This window comes from Polyodon spathula, chromosome 14 (genome assembly GCF_017654505.1).
Source record: "Polyodon spathula isolate WHYD16114869_AA chromosome 14, ASM1765450v1, whole genome shotgun sequence".
Lineage (NCBI taxonomy): Eukaryota > Metazoa > Chordata > Actinopteri > Acipenseriformes > Polyodontidae > Polyodon > Polyodon spathula.
The window spans coordinates 527,716-544,808 of NC_054547.1; the positions used below are offsets into that span (position 1 = coordinate 527,716).

At 50.3% G+C, this 17,093-nt stretch overlaps 1 protein-coding gene across 1 annotated transcript; it reads left to right on the plus strand.

Annotated features, from left to right (window-relative positions):
- Positions 1 to 965: 965 nt before the first annotated feature.
- On the plus strand, positions 966 to 7,356 carry faslg (Fas ligand (TNF superfamily, member 6)). The gene is made up of 4 exons (XM_041269690.1): positions 966 to 2,312; positions 3,325 to 3,379; positions 4,140 to 4,187; positions 6,590 to 7,356. Exons 1-4 carry the CDS (start codon positions 2,061 to 2,063, stop codon positions 6,988 to 6,990), a joined length of 756 nt encoding a protein of 251 aa, XP_041125624.1. The 5' UTR covers positions 966 to 2,060; the 3' UTR covers positions 6,991 to 7,356.
- Positions 7,357 to 17,093: the final 9,737 nt, after the last annotated feature.

Genomic DNA, 17,093 nt, shown 5'->3' on the forward strand with positions numbered 1-17,093 from the left:
AACATACGCCAGCTCTGCCAATAAACAGAGAGTCTGAATTCTGATCTCTATAGAAAACAAAACTGTGAACAGAGAGGGGTTCAGTTGTAACTCTGCCAGCCTACTGTTCATGTCGTTGTTTGGCTCTGAGGGAGGGACATTGCAGCAGATCGCTGCTCTCGCAGGAAGTGATGAGGCCAGGTCTGCTCGGAACATTCAGTATTGCACGGCTTGCATTTCACACCAACTAAAACTGTAACACTTCTCCTGCAACGTTGCCAGGCATTTGTGTTCAGTAGCCAGAGACTTCAGTGGTTCTGCTGAAGGGTTTCCTGCTGCTGCTCGGAGTTTTCCTCGACGCCAGCATGTCCCTCTTGTTTATTGGCAAGGCTTCATGAATTTTGCCCTAGTGGCATCCTCACACTGGTGCCTGCAATGGCCCTGTATCGAATTTCCTGCCAGCGAGGCGCACAATGATAGTACATGCTCTTACACAATGATAGTGCACGCTCTTACACAATGATAGTGCACGCTCTTACACAATGATAGTGCATGCTCTTACACAATGATAGTGCATGCTCTTACACAATGATAGTGCATGCTCTTACACAATGATAGTGCATGCTCTTACACAATGATAGTGCACGCTCTTACACAATGATACCGCACGCTCTTACACAATGATAGTGCATGCTCTTACACAATGATAGTGCATGCTCTTACACAATGATACCGCACGCTCTTACACAATGATACCGCACGCTCTTACACAATGATACTGCATGCTCTTACACAATGATAGTGCATGCTCTTACACAATGATAGTGCATGCTCTTACACAATGATACTGCACGCTCTTACACAATGATAGTGCACGCTCTTACACAATGATACCGCACGCTCTTACACAATGATATGCATGCTCTTACACAATGTGCACGCTCTTACACAATGATAGTGCATGCTCTTACACAATGATATGATAGTGCATGCTCTTACACAATGATAGTGCACGCTCTTACACAATGATAGTGCACGCTCTTACACAATGATAGTGCACGCTCTTACACAATGATACCGCACGCTCTTACACAATGATACTGCACGCTCTTACAGAAGGGTGCTGTGTAGCTATGGCTTCTACACAATGGTGTTGTGTACCTTAGAGTGTAAGGGCAGGCTGTGTTATTACAGACTTAAGGGCCCTTCCTGAAGCTTAGCTTTGCTTCTTATAAACAGTTTCTGTGGAGTAAATCAGATTTGTACTGAATAGTTAACTGCACATGCACTGGTCTCTTGCTGGGCCCCCAGCAGGTATAGAAGGACCCAGGCAAGGAGTACAGCAAGTGGATCCATTTAGGGGTGAAGCAACACACATTTTTTTTAGAACTCGAGGTTAAAGGGATTTTTAATGGACCAACTTAACCAGCTCCTAAACCAGCACGATCAACAGAAATCAATACTGGTATTTCCATAAGGGATGAGCAAGTTTAACACAAAGCCAGTTCTGATGAATTTCGACTGCAACTTCAACCAAAGACTGCCAGTTGGCACTATTACCATCCTGAAACAGGACCTCTAAATTAAGAATCATCCCTGGGAGCACAGTGGTTGATCTGTAGCTCTTTACAGTCCTGTAAGCGTGTCCATCAACACAACGAACAATGCAGCAAGCTGTGTGTGGAATTTAGGGGTGGTTACATTGGTGTAAACCTGGGCTTGCCATCCATACCTATTACTTGATACAGTCTCAAACACCAATAAAACAGTCTTCTAGTGCTGGCTGAGCGTCTCTCTTGCTCTTTCTGGGGATATGAGTCTTGACCAGTGGCTTGAGTCTCCAGGTTGTGGTAAATCCAGCAAAGTAAACTTATAAAATCAAAGAGCATGTCTAACCTGAGATCACAGAGCCTATCGGGGAGTGTGAGCCAGGCGTGGGAGGAAGCTGTGGCTATTGAAATGAGTGCGAGGCACGTTCCTCTACAGCAGTGCAGCGCAGAGCAGAGAAGAGGAGGGTTACAGAGCGACTGGACGCACACACAGACACTCAGTGAGGGATCGTTCCAGGGAAACTTGTCGAAATGCAGCAGAACCTGAACTACGTGTATCCCCAAATCTTCTTGGTGGACCGCGGGGGGGCGGGGGCTCCTGGCCCAGAGACAGCGGCCCTGCCAGCCTGGCCAGTGCTGCCCCCGCAGCTGAAGCAGGAGAGGGGAGGGAGAGGGGGCTGCACTGCGCTCCTCCTCACCCTTCTGCTCCTCACCATGGCTGGGCTGGGGCTCGGAGCGTACTACATCCTGAGACTGCAGCAGGAGCTGACTGAGCTCCGACAGGTGGGTGGACGTCTGTCTCAGTCTGTCTGTCCAAACAGACTCATGTCAAAACCTACATTGCCAGTAGTTGCTTTCAGAAAGAGATCTGTTTTTTTTCAGCTTTATTGTAGCATGCCCCATACCTTTTAGGTTTCTAGTAAGTTGGATGAGTTAGTTATTGTAAAAAAATAATAAAAATATTTATCAGAATGTGTTTCCTGAAAACATCATTTATCAGTACAGGGTTATTACAAGCTGTGGAGAAAGTGAGAAATAGGGTTTACTGTTTATTAATGACTTACTGTTTGAATGAGTGGCATGCCAACAATTTTTAAAAAAATCAAATTAACTAACACCTTAAATTTATTTTCCATGCAAAAGACAGCATAAAGCACTGTCATTTTAGAACTTGTTTGTGTTTGTTTTAGTCCTTTTATTTTTATAAATGTAATTGACAGAAAAAGCAACTTAATGTTACAAAAGTGAGGAGAGCAGTTTGAGAAAACGAGTGCTGAAGAAAGAGCTCTTATTGAACAATGTTCCTTCTGGTCATTGTTTCTTGTTTTGTAAAAGTTAAAGAGCTGAAGAGACACTCAATCCAGCCAGCCCAGTACATGGCTCTTGGAAAACTGCCTCATTTATTATTGTCATTAAAACCGATCGTCCCGGGACAGCGGCGGCCCCCCCCCTCCCCCCCCAAAAAGGAATACAGACCAGCCCTGGATTGCATCAGCAGGTTGCCTAAAACTATCCGAGAAACACACCACACCAAAGAGAGTTCACTGTGGCCCAACACTGTGGACACACATGGCTAATGGGAATACATAGACGTGACTGCTGTGCACGAAAGGGCTCTGCTTGTGTTTTCAGTTGGTGCAGAATCATGTTTAGCATCTTAATGTGTCGCCATCACAGGATCACAAGACCCTCTCCTGAAATTCTGTGACAGAGACAGAGAATTTCCATTGGAACAGGGTGCACTTCACATAGTTTATTAAAATATTAAAACGTGCTTTCTTCTTGCCTTTTCCAGGGTTCCACAAGTACCAGCACCAGGAACCTGATGCCAGTCCTGGAGAAACAAATTGGTGAGACCCCCTCTATATTCAAATTCATTTCTCAAGATAATTCAACAGCCCTGAACCCACCCGAAGGCAGCAGCACCAGGGCAGCTTCTGTGCAAAGTGTTAATCTTGTGGTCTGCTGAAAAAGCAGTTTATCTTGAGGCTGTGTTTTTAGATCTGGTAAGTGATGGAAGCTGTATTGTTTTCAGGCAGCAGCAGTTTGCTCATAGCTGGGGTGTTCACAAGGAGTGGGAAATGATGCAGTAATAGTTTCCACTTCCTGAAGGAGGGGGGGGGGGGAACTGGGTAGTGATGGGACTGGGGTTGGGGGAGTGTAGGAATAAGTTTAAGATTAAATTAAGGTGGGAAGAGCAAATCTGTTGTCCCTCCCACTACACACTCTTATTAACTCTATTTTCAAAAGAATTCTCATATCGTTGAGTCACTTTTTATACATTAATTGATATGATGTAAAAACAATTTGATTGGAATATAGTTGAAATGAAAGAGGCTCCTAATAAGACCCAGATTACAAGTTGACTTTAAGTAGAGTGTGTAATATTGGTAAACTGGATTTAAAAAAAGAAAGGGATATAAGAGGGCAGGGAAGAATTTATACTTTTTGACTTGAAGTAGTCTGATAGTATGCTGTAATCTGGTGATCCAGGTTAGGGTTAGGGTTAGGGTTGGGGATAGGGCCAGGCTTGGGACTGGATTGGGGGAGGGTAGGATATGCCTGCTTCCCTCCTGCACGTGGTTCACTGCTGTTGTTCTGTTTTCATAGGACTGGCGGTGGAGAAAAAGGAAACCAAGAGAATGGCGCATCTGACAGGTAAGCCCGATGCACACTTCCTTCCTTGCTCTTTGGGGTGTGGGGGTGAGGGGAGACCCATGAAGACCTGTGGGGCTCTGACTGACCCCCGCAGCACCAGCACTGTCCCTGTGTGATTTAGGAGGGGTCAGTTACAAGATCAAAACAAACCTGTGCACTTAGGAGAAGGAAGCCACAAGAAGAAGAATAGCAATACTTCAGAGGGTTACTATGAAATTATTTTTACACATTGAACTTGAATTGTATCAACTCGAACCCCAACTCCAATCACAAACAACTCGAACCCCAACCCCCCGAACAAACAACTCGAACCCAACCCCCCGAACAAACAACTCGAACCCAACCCCACCGAACAAACAACTCGAACCCAACCCCACCGAACAAACAACTCGAACCCAACCCCCACGAACAAACAACTCGAACCCAACCCCAACGAACAAACAACTCGAACCCAACCCCAACGAACAAACAACTCGAACCCAACCCCAACGAACAAACAACTCGAACCCAACCCCAACGAACAAACAACTCGAACCCAACCCCAACGAACAAACAACTCGAACCCAACCCCCCGAACAAACAACTCGAACCCAACCCCCACGAACAAACAACTCGAACCCAACCCCAACGAACAAACAACTCGAACCCAACCCCAACGAACAAACAACTCGAACCCAACCCCAACGAACAAACAACTCGAACCCAACCCCAACGAACAAACAACTCGAACCCAACCCCAACGAACAAACAACTCGAACCCAACCCCAACGAACAAACAACTCGAACCCAACCCCAACGAACAAACAACTCGAACCCAACCCCAACGAACAAACAACTCGAACCCAACCCCAACGAACAAACAACTCGAACCCAACCCCAACGAACAAACAACTCGAACCCAACCCCAACGAACAAACAACTCGAACCCAACCCCAACGAACAAACAACTCGAACCCCAACCCCAACGAACAAACAACTCGAACCCCAACCCCCACGAACAAACAACTCGAACCCAACCCCCACGAACAAACAACTCGAACCCAACCCCAACGAACAAACAACTCGAACCCAACCCCCACGAACAAACAACTCGAACCCCAACCCCACGAACAAACAACTCGAACCCAACCCCACGAACAAACAACTCGAACCCAACCCCCACGAACAAACAACTCGAACCCAACCCCAACGAACAAACAACTCGAACCCAACCCCAACGAACAAACAACTCGAACCCAACCCCAACGAACAAACAACTCGAACCCAACCCCAACGAACAAACAACTCGAACCCAACCCCAACGAACAAACAACTCGAACCCAACCCCAACGAACAAACAACTCGAACCCAACCCCAACGAACAAACAACTCGAACCCAACCCCAACGAACAAACAACTCGAACCCAACCCCAACGAACAAACAACTCGAACCCAACCCCAACGAACAAACAACTCGAACCCAACCCCAACGAACAAACAACTCGAACCCAACCCCAACGAACAAACAACTCGAACCCAACCCCAACGAACAAACAACTCGAACCCAACCCCAACGAACAAACAACTCGAACCCAACCCCAACGAACAAACAACTCGAACCCAACCCCAACGAACAAACAACTCGAACCCAACCCCACGAACAAACAACTCGAACCCCAACCCCACGAACAAACAACTCGAACCCAACCCCCACGAACAAACAACTCGAACCCAACCCCAACGAACAAACAACTCGAACCCAACCCCAACGAACAAACAACTCGAACCCAACCCCAACGAACAAACAACTCGAACCCAACCCCAACGAACAAACAACTCGAACCCAACCCCAACGAACAAACAACTCGAACCCAACCCCAACGAACAAACAACTCGAACCCAACCCCAACGAACAAACAACTCGAACCCAACCCCACGAACAAACAACTCGAACCCCAACCCCCCGAACAAACAACTCGAAATTATTTTTACACATTGAACTTGAATTGTATCAACTCGAACCCCAACTCCAATCACAAACAACTTGAACCCAACCCCACGAACAAACAACTCGAACCCCAACCCCCACGAACAAACAACTCGAACCCAACCCCCACGAACAAACAACTCGAACCCAACCCCAACGAACAAACAACTCGAACCCAACCCCAACGAACAAACAACTCGAACCCAACCCCACGAACAAACAACTCGAACCCCAACCCCCACAAACAAACAACTCGAACCCCAACCCCAAGAACAAACAACTCCACGAACAAACAACTTTAACACTAACCCCAGCCCTAACCCTAACACCAACATGAATTGCCAGCAGACAAGTTTACGCATCTCATCTGCCTAACCACAATGCAAACGCACTCCAAAAGGACGGCTTCTTAAAAATGCCTTTTCCCTTCCCACAGTGAAGAGTGCCAGCGGGGGCTCGGAGACCCTGCTTTGGGAGCCCGTCGTGGGCAAGGCCTTCACGGAGGGCATGGAGTACCGAGACGGAGCGCTGCTCATCAACGAGACGGGTCAGTACTTCCTGTACTCACGGCTCCTGCTCCGCGGGACGACCTGCCCCCGGGACCGGGCCGTCGTGCACCGGGTGTTCAAGCGCTCGGGACGCTACCCCGCTGCCATCTCCCTGCTGGAGGACCGCAAGCTCAGCTACTGCTCCGGGGAGCGCATGTGGACTTCCAGCAGCTACCTGGCGGCTGTCGTGCAGCTGCAGAAATTCGACCGCGTGTCTGTCAACGTGTCGGAGCCCCAGCTGGTCAGCCTTGATCCCGCCAACACGTACTTTGGGATTTATAAGATTTAACCGGATTGGAGGGCGGGGGGGCGGCAGTCCTTGCAGCCAGGGAGGCCTGGAGGGAGGCTGTGCATACCAGCAGACAGAGCTGAGGAGCCTGGGAGACCCCGGGTGAGGCTGGGTGTGGGTCTCGCTTCAGCCGTTAGTTCATTGAGTCAGTTCCCCCCTGGCATTTCCTTTGTGAGATGGTGTGGAAGAGGACTCTCCTCGCAGTGTTAGGAAGCAGCAACAGGGATGCAGTCTTTGTGTCGGTGCTGAATCCAGAACTCACAATCCAGCCACTGTTTTCTGTTACCTGCACAGGAGAGAGTGAAGGTCACTTCCTGGACTGTTGCAGGATCCAACTTTTATTCCACGACTGATCCAGTGACGGCAGACACTAGCCCCAGCGTACGGGACACTAGCCCCAGCGTACAGGACACTAGCCCCAGCGTACAGGACGCCAGCCCCAGCCCGTGTACAGGACGCCAGCCCCAGCGTACGGGACACTAGCCCCAGCGTACAGGACGCCAGCCCCAGCCCGTGTACAGGACGCCAGCCCCAGCCCGTGTACAGGACACCAGCCCCAGCCCGTGTACAGGACACCAGCCCCAGCGTACAGGACACCAGCCCCAGCGTACAGGACACCAGCCCCAGCCCGTGTACAGGACGCCAGCCCCAGCCCGTGTACAGGACACCAGCCCCAGCCCGTGTACAGGACACCAGCCCCAGCCCGTGTACAGGACACCAGCCCCAGCCCGTGTACAGGACACCAGCCCCAGCCCGTGTACAGGACACCAGCCCCAGCCCGTGTACAGGACACCAGCCCCAGCCCGTGTACAGGACACCAGCCCCAGCCCGTGTACAGGACACCAGCCCCAGCCCGTGTACAGGACACCAGCCCCAGCCCGTGTACAGGACACCAGCCCCAGCGTACAGGACACCAGCCCCAGCCCGTGTACAGGACGCCAGCCCCAGCCCGTGTACAGGACGCCAGCCCCAGCCCGTGTACAGGACACCAGCCCCAGCCCGTGTACAGGACACCAGCCCCAGCGTACAGGACACCAGCCCCAGCGTACAGGACACCAGCCCCAGCCCGTGTACAGGACACCAGCCCCAGCCCGTGTACAGGACAGCAGCCCCAGCGTACAGGATACCAGCCCATATACGGGACACCAGCCCATTGGTTTCCATTGAGCTTGCACCCTGGAATGCTTTTAAACTGTGTTACCACAGAGAGGACTGAAAGCCCAATACACTAACAGGCAGCTCTGAGTAACTCCACAGTGACACCCCTCGGACTGACCAGGAACTGAAAACAAAGACGCAATCTCCTGGGGGTGCTGTCTCCTCATTACTAAAGCAGACTAGGAGTGCGTGTCTCGGACACGGACCGCGCGTGTGTGTGTGTGTGTGTGGCTCTTAATAATAATAATAATTGTGCAATAAGGTGAATAATGTAAGCGATGCAATATGTATTTATTTTTATAATGCATAATTTAAATAAAGTTCTTATTTCTAGTACCCAGCTGATCATCGGGTTAGTTTGTTTTGCTGCATGGGTTGTACAGGAGGGCCTTCGGAAGACCCCGGTGAAGGAAGGTTTGTTTGAAGAACTTATTGTTTACAGCGTCTTCCTCAGCCCGTTCCACGGTTGTGTATCTGCAGTTGCGAATGTGAGCTGCAGTATCTGTGTTCCTCCATTATCAGAGCGAGCGAGCGTGCTGAGCTGCTGTGGTCAGACAGGGAGGGCAGTGTGAGTTGTGAGCTCCGGAAGGCTGAGAGAGAGCAGCATGCAGACTCCAGTGCTGTCAAAGGTCAGGCTCCCTCCCTCCCTCCTCTCGCAGCGCAGTGGCTGAGGTCTTGCCTTTCTGCTTCAGTTTCTGTTCTGAGCTTTTTTTTCCTAGAAACGCTGCGTGCAAATCTACCGACCACACAGACGTACCTACCTGCCTGCCTGCAATTTCGTGCTTTGAGAATCTATGAAAAACAGCAGTGAAGGGGTGTATAGATGCCCAGGGTGCATGTTGTCACTGTACACAGTGCACTCTCTTGATTTTGAAGTGTGTTAATGCCAGGGTGCATGTCGTCACTGTACACAGTGCACTCTCTTGATTTTGAAGTGTGTTAATGCCAGGGTGCATGTCGTCACTGTACACAGTGCACTCTCTTGATTTTGAAGTGTGTTAATGCCAGGGTGCATGTCATCACTGTACACAGTGCACTCTCTTGATTTTGAAGTGTGTTAATGCCAGGGTGCATGTCATCACTGTACACAGTGCACTCTCTTGATTTTGAAGTGTGTTAATGCCAGGGTGCATGTCGTCACTGTGTACAGATTCTAATCAGTCTTCACTCTAGATCTCTGGCTCCTGCACAGGCGACGCAATTTGCCTTCACAGACCGGCACTTCCTTCCTCTGCACGCCCATCCCCACCACGAGATGCTAAAATTGGGTCTGCGCTACACTGCTGTCCTTCGCCCCTTGTCATAGCACAACCCCGGAACCACACAGCACCGACAGAGGCGTCCCAACCGAAGAGAGGAACATTTAGAGGACTGTTTAGAAAAGGCCAAGAGCTTGAGATTACAAAGCGAGTCTGTATCCCAGCCTGTGTTCAGTGTGCTGTGCTGAATGTATCCCAGCCTGTGTTCAGTGTGCTGTGCTGAATGTATCCCAGCCTGTGTTCAGTGTGCTGCCTGTGTATCCCAGCCTGTGCTGTGCTGAATGTATCCCAGCCTGTGTTCAGTGTGCTGTGCTGAATGTATCCCAGCCTGTGTTCAGTGTGCTGTGCTGAATGTATCCCAGCCTGTGTTCAGAATGTGCCTGTGTTCTGAATGTATCCCAGCCTGTGTTCAGAATGTATCCCAGCCTGTGTTCAGTGTGCTGTGCTGAATGTATCCCAGCCTGTGTTCAGTGTGCTGTGCTGAATGTATCCCAGCCTGTGTTCAGTGTGCTGTGCTGAATGTATCCCAGCCTGTGTTCAGTGTGCTGTGCTGAATGTATCCCAGCCTGTGTTCAGTGTGCTGTGCTGAATGTATCCCAGCCTGTGTTCAGTGTGCTGTGCTGAATGTAGCCCAGCCTGTGTTCAGTGTGCTGTGCTGAATGTATCCCAGCCTGTGTTCAGTGTGCTGTGCTGAATGTATCCCAGCCTGTGTTCAGTGTGCTGTGCTGAATGTATCCCAGCCTGTGTTCAGTGTGCTGTGCTGAATGTAGCCCAGCCTGTGTTCAGTGTGCTGTGCTGAATGTATCCCAGCCTGTGTTCAGTGTGCTGTGCTGAATGTATCCCAGCCTGTGCTGTGATGAGCGTCGGCACCATGCTCTCCTCACACAGGGTCGCTGCAGGATCGGCGCTCTGGAAACTGCTCAAGAGCTTTTGCTGTTTGACTCCTTTTGTACCCTGAGCATTCCTGACTTAATCTGTTGAGGTTTAGTCATGACTTGGAAGTCCAGACTGGCGCTGTGTCTGGATAGCCTGTCTTACCCGTAACATCTTTATTGGGCCGGGCTTCATGTTACCAGTATAATTCAAGACAGGTTCAACTTTAAGAATAGCACAGGTTGTACTGAACACACAAGCGATATATTCTGTATGTGCTTGAAGTGTCTGATTGTAGAAATATAGGTCATGCTGCTGACAAAGCTTTGATTCTCATTCTGACCACGACCACAAATAAACGACTGATCTTCAATAGCCGTGCTGGAGGTAGTCTTTCTAACAAGCCAAGGCTCCTTCGAATGATTTCGGTTTTGTGAAAACTCGAGTGGATTATCGAGAAGTGAGAAGCTCCAGCGAGCCTCGCCATACAAGGGCATGCGGTTTGTTTCGTGTCTTCAAGCACCCTGCCCCGCTCAGTGTGGTCTCACTGACATACAGGAACCCACTTTTATGCAAAAAGGTGCAAAGCTTCAGCCAGGTCTGTTGCTTTGGCTTACTGATACTGAAACAAGGCAGGGTGGGCGAGCATGCTGACACCAGCAGGGCTTCAGCAATTTGAATTTCCCGTACCTGCTGTTACTTGGCAGAAAAAAAAACGTATATGTGAACATACGTGACTCTGCGATAATCCAGCACCTAACAGCCCCTCAAAAAAGAAAAAACTAAAAAAGATAGACGCCTCTGCAGCGTCTAACTGGGCCCTGACCAATCAGCATCAAGAGGCAGGAGAGCGAGGATCTTTCTGTCTCTGCAAGCTCTGAACACACCTGCAGCTGCAGCACCCTCTGTAGACCCTTTATTTCATTTTGTCTTGTCTTTGTTTTAAATTGCGAGTGTCCTGGCTTCGCACCCTAGACCCCTGGAAATGGTTCCAGGTCGATAGCAGTGTATAGAAATAGTGAAAGAAACGCAATAAATTCAACAGCAAACGTTCTGACAGGAATTTGTTTGATATTTTTTTCATTGTTTATTTGTATTATATGTACAGCGCTTGGTGATGACTTGTCATGAAAGACGCTTTATAAAGTGAAGATTCTTTCTTTTAGTATTTCTGAGTTTTAACAGTTATGGATCAATAATAATGGTGGCTCTTCCAGCAGTTGTGAAATTTGTTCTGGATTCAAAATGTTGTTTCTGGTATGATCATTTTTAAATAGGATTCAATCATTAAATAGGAGACAAAAAAAACCACCACACATTGTCATTTCCAGCGCTTCCCGGTGAAGTAATTCAGAGTCGATTCCAACTGTTTAACTCTTAACCCACCAGGGTTTCTGTACCCTTACCAAAAACCAAACCAAACTCAACACTTGATCGAGTGCAGAACAGGAACAAGCCACCCCTTTGAATCAGGACATGGAGACAGAGGCTCTTCAAACATACGTGGAATTGCCCATCACTGCGCACACATCCGTATCCAGTGTAGATCTGCTGCAGTGCTGCTGAGAGCTGTTTCCTAGCAGGAGTGCTGGTCTTTCGAAAGCTGGATTTCTACACAGAGCGCTCTAGAGCAAGCCTGCCCTGCTTGAATTGAGTCACATGAAAGACTAAATAAGGCTTCAGAAAATCAGAACGCCGAGGCGAGTGTGTCAGTAACGTGCAATGCATGTCTTCATGCAGTGGCTCAGTGAACAGCACACATGTGATATACACAGTGTGACACACACCCAACTGTATACCAGGTAGTAAACCAAATATAATAGAAAATGCAATCCAGCACCACACTGGAGCTGCTGCCACACAAACAAACACACGGACCAGTGTGCACACTGACTCCTGGGTCTCCGTCCGGCGTGCACACTGACTCCTGGGTCTCCGTCCAGCGTGCACACTGACTCCTGGGTCTCTGTCCGGCGTGCACACTGACTCCTGGGTCTCCGTCCAGCGTGCACACTGACTCCTGGGTCTCCGTCCAGCGTGCACACTGACTCCTGGGTCTCCGTCCGGCGTGCACACTGACTCCTGGGTCTCCGTCCGGCGTGCACACTGACTCCTGGGTCTCCGTCCAGCGTGCACACTGACTCCTGGGTCTCCGTCCAGCGTGCACACTGACTCCTGGGTCTCCGTCCAGCGTGCACACTGACTCCTGGGTCTCCGTCCGGCGTGCACACTGACTCCTGGGTCTCCGTCCGGCGTGCACACTGACTCCTGGGTCTCCGTCCAGCGTGCACACTGACTCCTGGGTCTCTGTCCGGCGTGCACACTGACTCCTGGGTCTCCGTCCAGCGTGCACACTGACTCCTGGGTCTCCGTCCGGCGTGCACACTGACTCCTGGGTCTCCGTCCGGCGTGCACACTGACTCCTGGGTCTCCGTCCAGCGTGCACACTGACTCCTGGGTCTCTGTCCAGTTGAGCTGGGATGCTGTGTATTCAAAGGGTTGAGTGAGTAAAGGCCATGAGGAAATGAACACTGGACACTGCTTCTGCCAGGCAGTGAGTCCAATATAACAATGATCATTTTCAAACTTTCATATTCAGCTAATTAGTGATGATCAATAAAGCAATTTCTTTCACACAGTGGCCTACACATGGGAGCTTTACAGCAGGGTTGTGGTGCAGAGCTCCAGGAGCAGAGCGTCTCACACATGTTCAAACCTAGCTGGCCCTTCCACTCCTGGGCTTTGTTCCAGACCTGTGCTAAACTGTTTAATTGAATCAAATGAAACCGCACCCAGACCCTGAAGTGCTTTATTGTAGCATTTTACCAATTAACCCTGGAGTGGAATCACCCTGCAGGACCGGCACTGGACAGCCCTGCTTTAGCAGGAGGAAGCTGGCTAGGGAACGAACAGCTACAGGAATCCATGGCATCCTTTTAAACTTCTGCTAAACAAGCTACTTTACTGATCAGGAGTGGCCCTTTACTAATGGCAAACATTACGCCATCACATCACATAGACTTGCATCAGCTACCACAGCACAGAGGATTGGAAAGCTGTGGGTTCGAGTAGCTCAGTGGTTAGAAGGCTGCAGTGTGGAAGGTAGTGGGTTTGAGTAGCTCAGTGGTTAGAGAGAGCGCTGGGCTGCAGTTTGGAAGGCAGTGGGTTTGAGTAGCTCAGTGGTTGGTGCTGGGCTGCAGTTAGAGTAGCTCAGTGGTTAGAGAGAGCGCTGGGCTGCAGTTTGGAAGGCAGTGGGTTTGAGTAGCTCAGTGGTTAGAGAGAGCGCTGGGCTGCAGTGTGGAAGGCAGTGGGTTTGAGTAGCTCAGTGGTTAGAGAGAGCGCTGGGCTGCAGTGTGGAAGGCAGTGGGTTTGAGTAGCTCAGTGGTTAGAGAGAGTGCTGGGCTGCAGTTTGGAAGGCAGTGGGTTTGAGTAGCTCAGTGGTTAGAGAGAGCGCTGGGCTGCAGTGTGGAAGGCAGTGGGTTTGAGTAGCTCAGTGGTTAGAGAGAGTGCTGGGCTGCAGTTTGCTGGAAGGCAGTGGGTTTGAGTAGCTCAGTGGTTAGAGAGAGCGCTGGGCTGCAGTTTGGAAGGCAGTGGGTTTGAGTAGCTCAGTGGTTAGAGAGTGCTGGGCTGCTGGAAGGCAGTGGGTTTGAGTAGCTCAGTGGTTAGAGAGAGTGCTGGGCTGCAGTTTGGAAGGCAGTGGGTTTGAGTAGCTCAGTGGTTAGAGAGAGGTGGGCTGCAGTGTGGAAGGCAGTGGTGTTTGAGTAGCAGTGGTTGGGCTGCTGGGCTGCAGTGTGGAAGGCAGTGGGTTTGAGTAGCTCAGTGGTTAGAGAGAGCGCTGGGCTGCAGTGTGGAAGGCAGTGGGTTTGAGTAGCTCAGTGGTTAGAGAGAGCGCTGGGCTGCAGTGTGGAAGGCAGTGGGTTTGTTTGAGTAGCTCAGTGGTTAGAGAAGAGCGCTGGGCTGCAGTGTGGAAGGCAGTGGGTTTGAGTAGCTCAGTGGTTAGAGTAGCGCTGGGCTGCAGTGTGGAAGGGTGGGTTTGAGTAGCTCAGTGGTTAGAGAGAGCGCTGGGCTGCAGTGTGGAAGGCAGTGGGTTTGAGTAGCTGTGGTTGAGTAGCTCAGTGGTTGAGAGAGAGCGCTGGGCTGCAGTGTGGAAGGCAGTGGGTTTGAGTAGCTCAGTGGTTAGAGAGAGCGCTGGGCTGCAGTGTGGAAGGCAGTGGGTTTGAGTAGCTCAGTGGTTAGAGAGAGCGCTGGGCTGCAGTTTGGAAGGCAGTAGAGCGCTTTTGAGTAGCTCAGTGGTTAGAGAGAGCGCTGGGCTGGAAGGCAGTGGTGGAAGGCAGTGGTGTTTGAGTAGCTCAGTGGTTAGAGAGAGCGCTGGGCTGCAGTGTGGAAGGCAGTGGGTTTGAGTAGCTCAGTGGTTAGAGTGCTGGGCTGCAGTGTGGAAGGCAGTGGGTTTGAGTAGCTCAGTGGTTAGAGAGAGCGCTGGGCTGCAGTGTGGAAGGCAGTGGGTTGAGTGAGTAGCTCAGTGGTTTGAGTAGCTCAGTGGTTAGAGAGAGCGCTGGGCTGCAGTGTGGAAGGCAGTGGGTTAGAGAGCGCTGGGCTGCAGTTTGGAAGGCAGTGGGTTTGAGTAGCTCAGTGGTTAGAGAGAGCGCTGGGCTGCAGTTTGGAAGGCAGTGGGTTTGAGTAGCTCAGTGGTTAGAGAGAGCGCTGGGCTGCAGTTTGGAAGGCAGTGGGTTTGAGTAGCTCAGTGGTTAGAGAGAGCGCTGGGCTGCAGTTTGGAAGGCAGTGGGTTTGAGTAGCTCAGTGGTAGAGAGAGCTGGGCTGCAGTTTGGAAGGCAGTGAGTTTGAGTAGCTCAGTGGTTAGAGAGAGCGCTGGGCTGCAGTGTGGAAGGCAGTGGGTTTGAGCTCAGTGGTTAGAGAGAGCGCTGGGCTGCAGTTTGGAAGGCAGTGGGTTTGAGTAGGCAGCGCTGGGCTGCAGTGTGGAAGGCAGTGGGTTTGAGTAGCTCAGTGGTTAGCAGTGTGGAAGGCAGTGGGTTTGAGTAGCTCAGTGGTTAGAGAGAGCGCTGGGCTGCAGTTTGGAAGGCAGTGGGTTTGAGTAGCTTGGTTAGAGAGTGCTGGGCTGCAGTGTGGAAGGCAGTGGGTTTGAGTAGCTCAGTGGTTAGAGAGAGCGCTGGGCTGCAGTTTGGAAGGCAGTGGGTTTGAGTAGCTCAGTGGTTAGAGAGAGCGCTGGGCTGCAGTTTGGAAGGCAGTGGGTTTGAGTAGCTCAGTGGTTAGAGAGAGCGCTGGGCTGCAGTTTGGAAGGCAGTGGGTTTGGGTTTGAGTAGCTCAGTGGTTGCAGTGTGGAAGGCATTGTGTTTGAGTAGCTCAGTGGTTAGAGAGAGCGCTGGGCTGCAGTTTGGAAGGCAGTGGGTTTGAGTAGCTCAGTGGTTAGAGAGGGCTGCAGTGTGGAAGGCAGTGGGTTTGAGTAGCTCAGTGGTTAGAGAGAGCGCTGGGCTGCAGTTTGGAAGGCAGTGGGTTTGAGTAGCTCAGTGGTTAGAGAGAGCGCTGGGCTGCAGTTTGGAAGGCAGTGGGTTTGAGTAGCTCAGTGGTTAGAGAGAGCGCTGGGCTACAATGTGTTTATGTAAGTTCATTATTTTGCTGATAAGGAATCTGTTTTTTTGCTAAATGAGGAAAGACCTTATAAACCCCACAGTTTCACTCTTACTAAACTGAGAAGTGTTTCCTTTACTTTGCATATGTTCCAGTCTGATGCCAATCGCAGTGGAAATCTTGGGTCAGGAGAGATGGGTGAGGAATCAGCCTTGTGACCCACAGCTTGCCCACACAGCATTAACCCTTTCTGTTCTGGACTTTACTATCTATTAACATATGAATACTGGATTATCACCCTTTTCTATTTACTGCACTTCTTAAAAAGTGCCTCCAGTGGTGGTCTGTGTTGCTGCAGAGCTCAGGTCTAGTTTGCAGAGAGTGGGGTGACTTTCCTAACACTTCTGGCTCAGAGTCAAGGGCTGAATAAGCATATGGAATCCATCATGAGTTGAGGAATATTTTATATTTCAATCAAATGAAAATATGATTTCTGTGTACAGTAATTGCACTCGAACTCCTGTCTCTCGTTGTTTTGTACTGGTCCTGTATGGTTCTGCTTCCCTAATCTCTGCTCTATGTATAGTGTGCTGCTCCACTCTCTGCTCTGTGTATAGTGTGCTGCTCCACTCTCTGCTCTGTGTATAGTGTGCTCCACTCTCTGCTCTGTGTATAGTGTGCTCCACTCTCTGCTCTGTGTATAGTGTGCTGCTCCACTCTCTGCTCTGTGTATAGTGTGCTCCACTCTCTGCTCTGTGTATAGTGTGCTGCTCCACTCTCTGCTCTGTGTATAGTGTGCTCCACTCTCTGCTCTGTGTATAGTGTGCTCCACTCTCTGCTCTGTGTATAGTGTGCTCCACTCTCTGCTCTGTGTATAGTGTGCTCCACTCTCTGCTCTGTGTATAGTGTGCTCCACTCTCTGCTCTGTGTATAGTGTGCTGCTCCACTCTCTGCTCTGTGTATAGTGTGCTCCACTCTCTGCTCTGTGTATAGTGTGCTCCACTCTCTGCTCTGTGTATAGTGTGCTGCTCCACTCTCTGCTCTGTGTATAGTGTGCTGCTCCACTCTCTGCTCTGTGTATAGTGTGCTCCACTCTCTGCTCTGTGTATAGTGTGCTCCACTCTCTGCTCTGTGTATAGTGTGCTCCACTCTCTGCTCTGTGTATAGTGTGCTGCTCCACTCTCTGCTCTGTGTATAGTGTGCTGCTCCACTCTCTGCTCTGTGTATAGT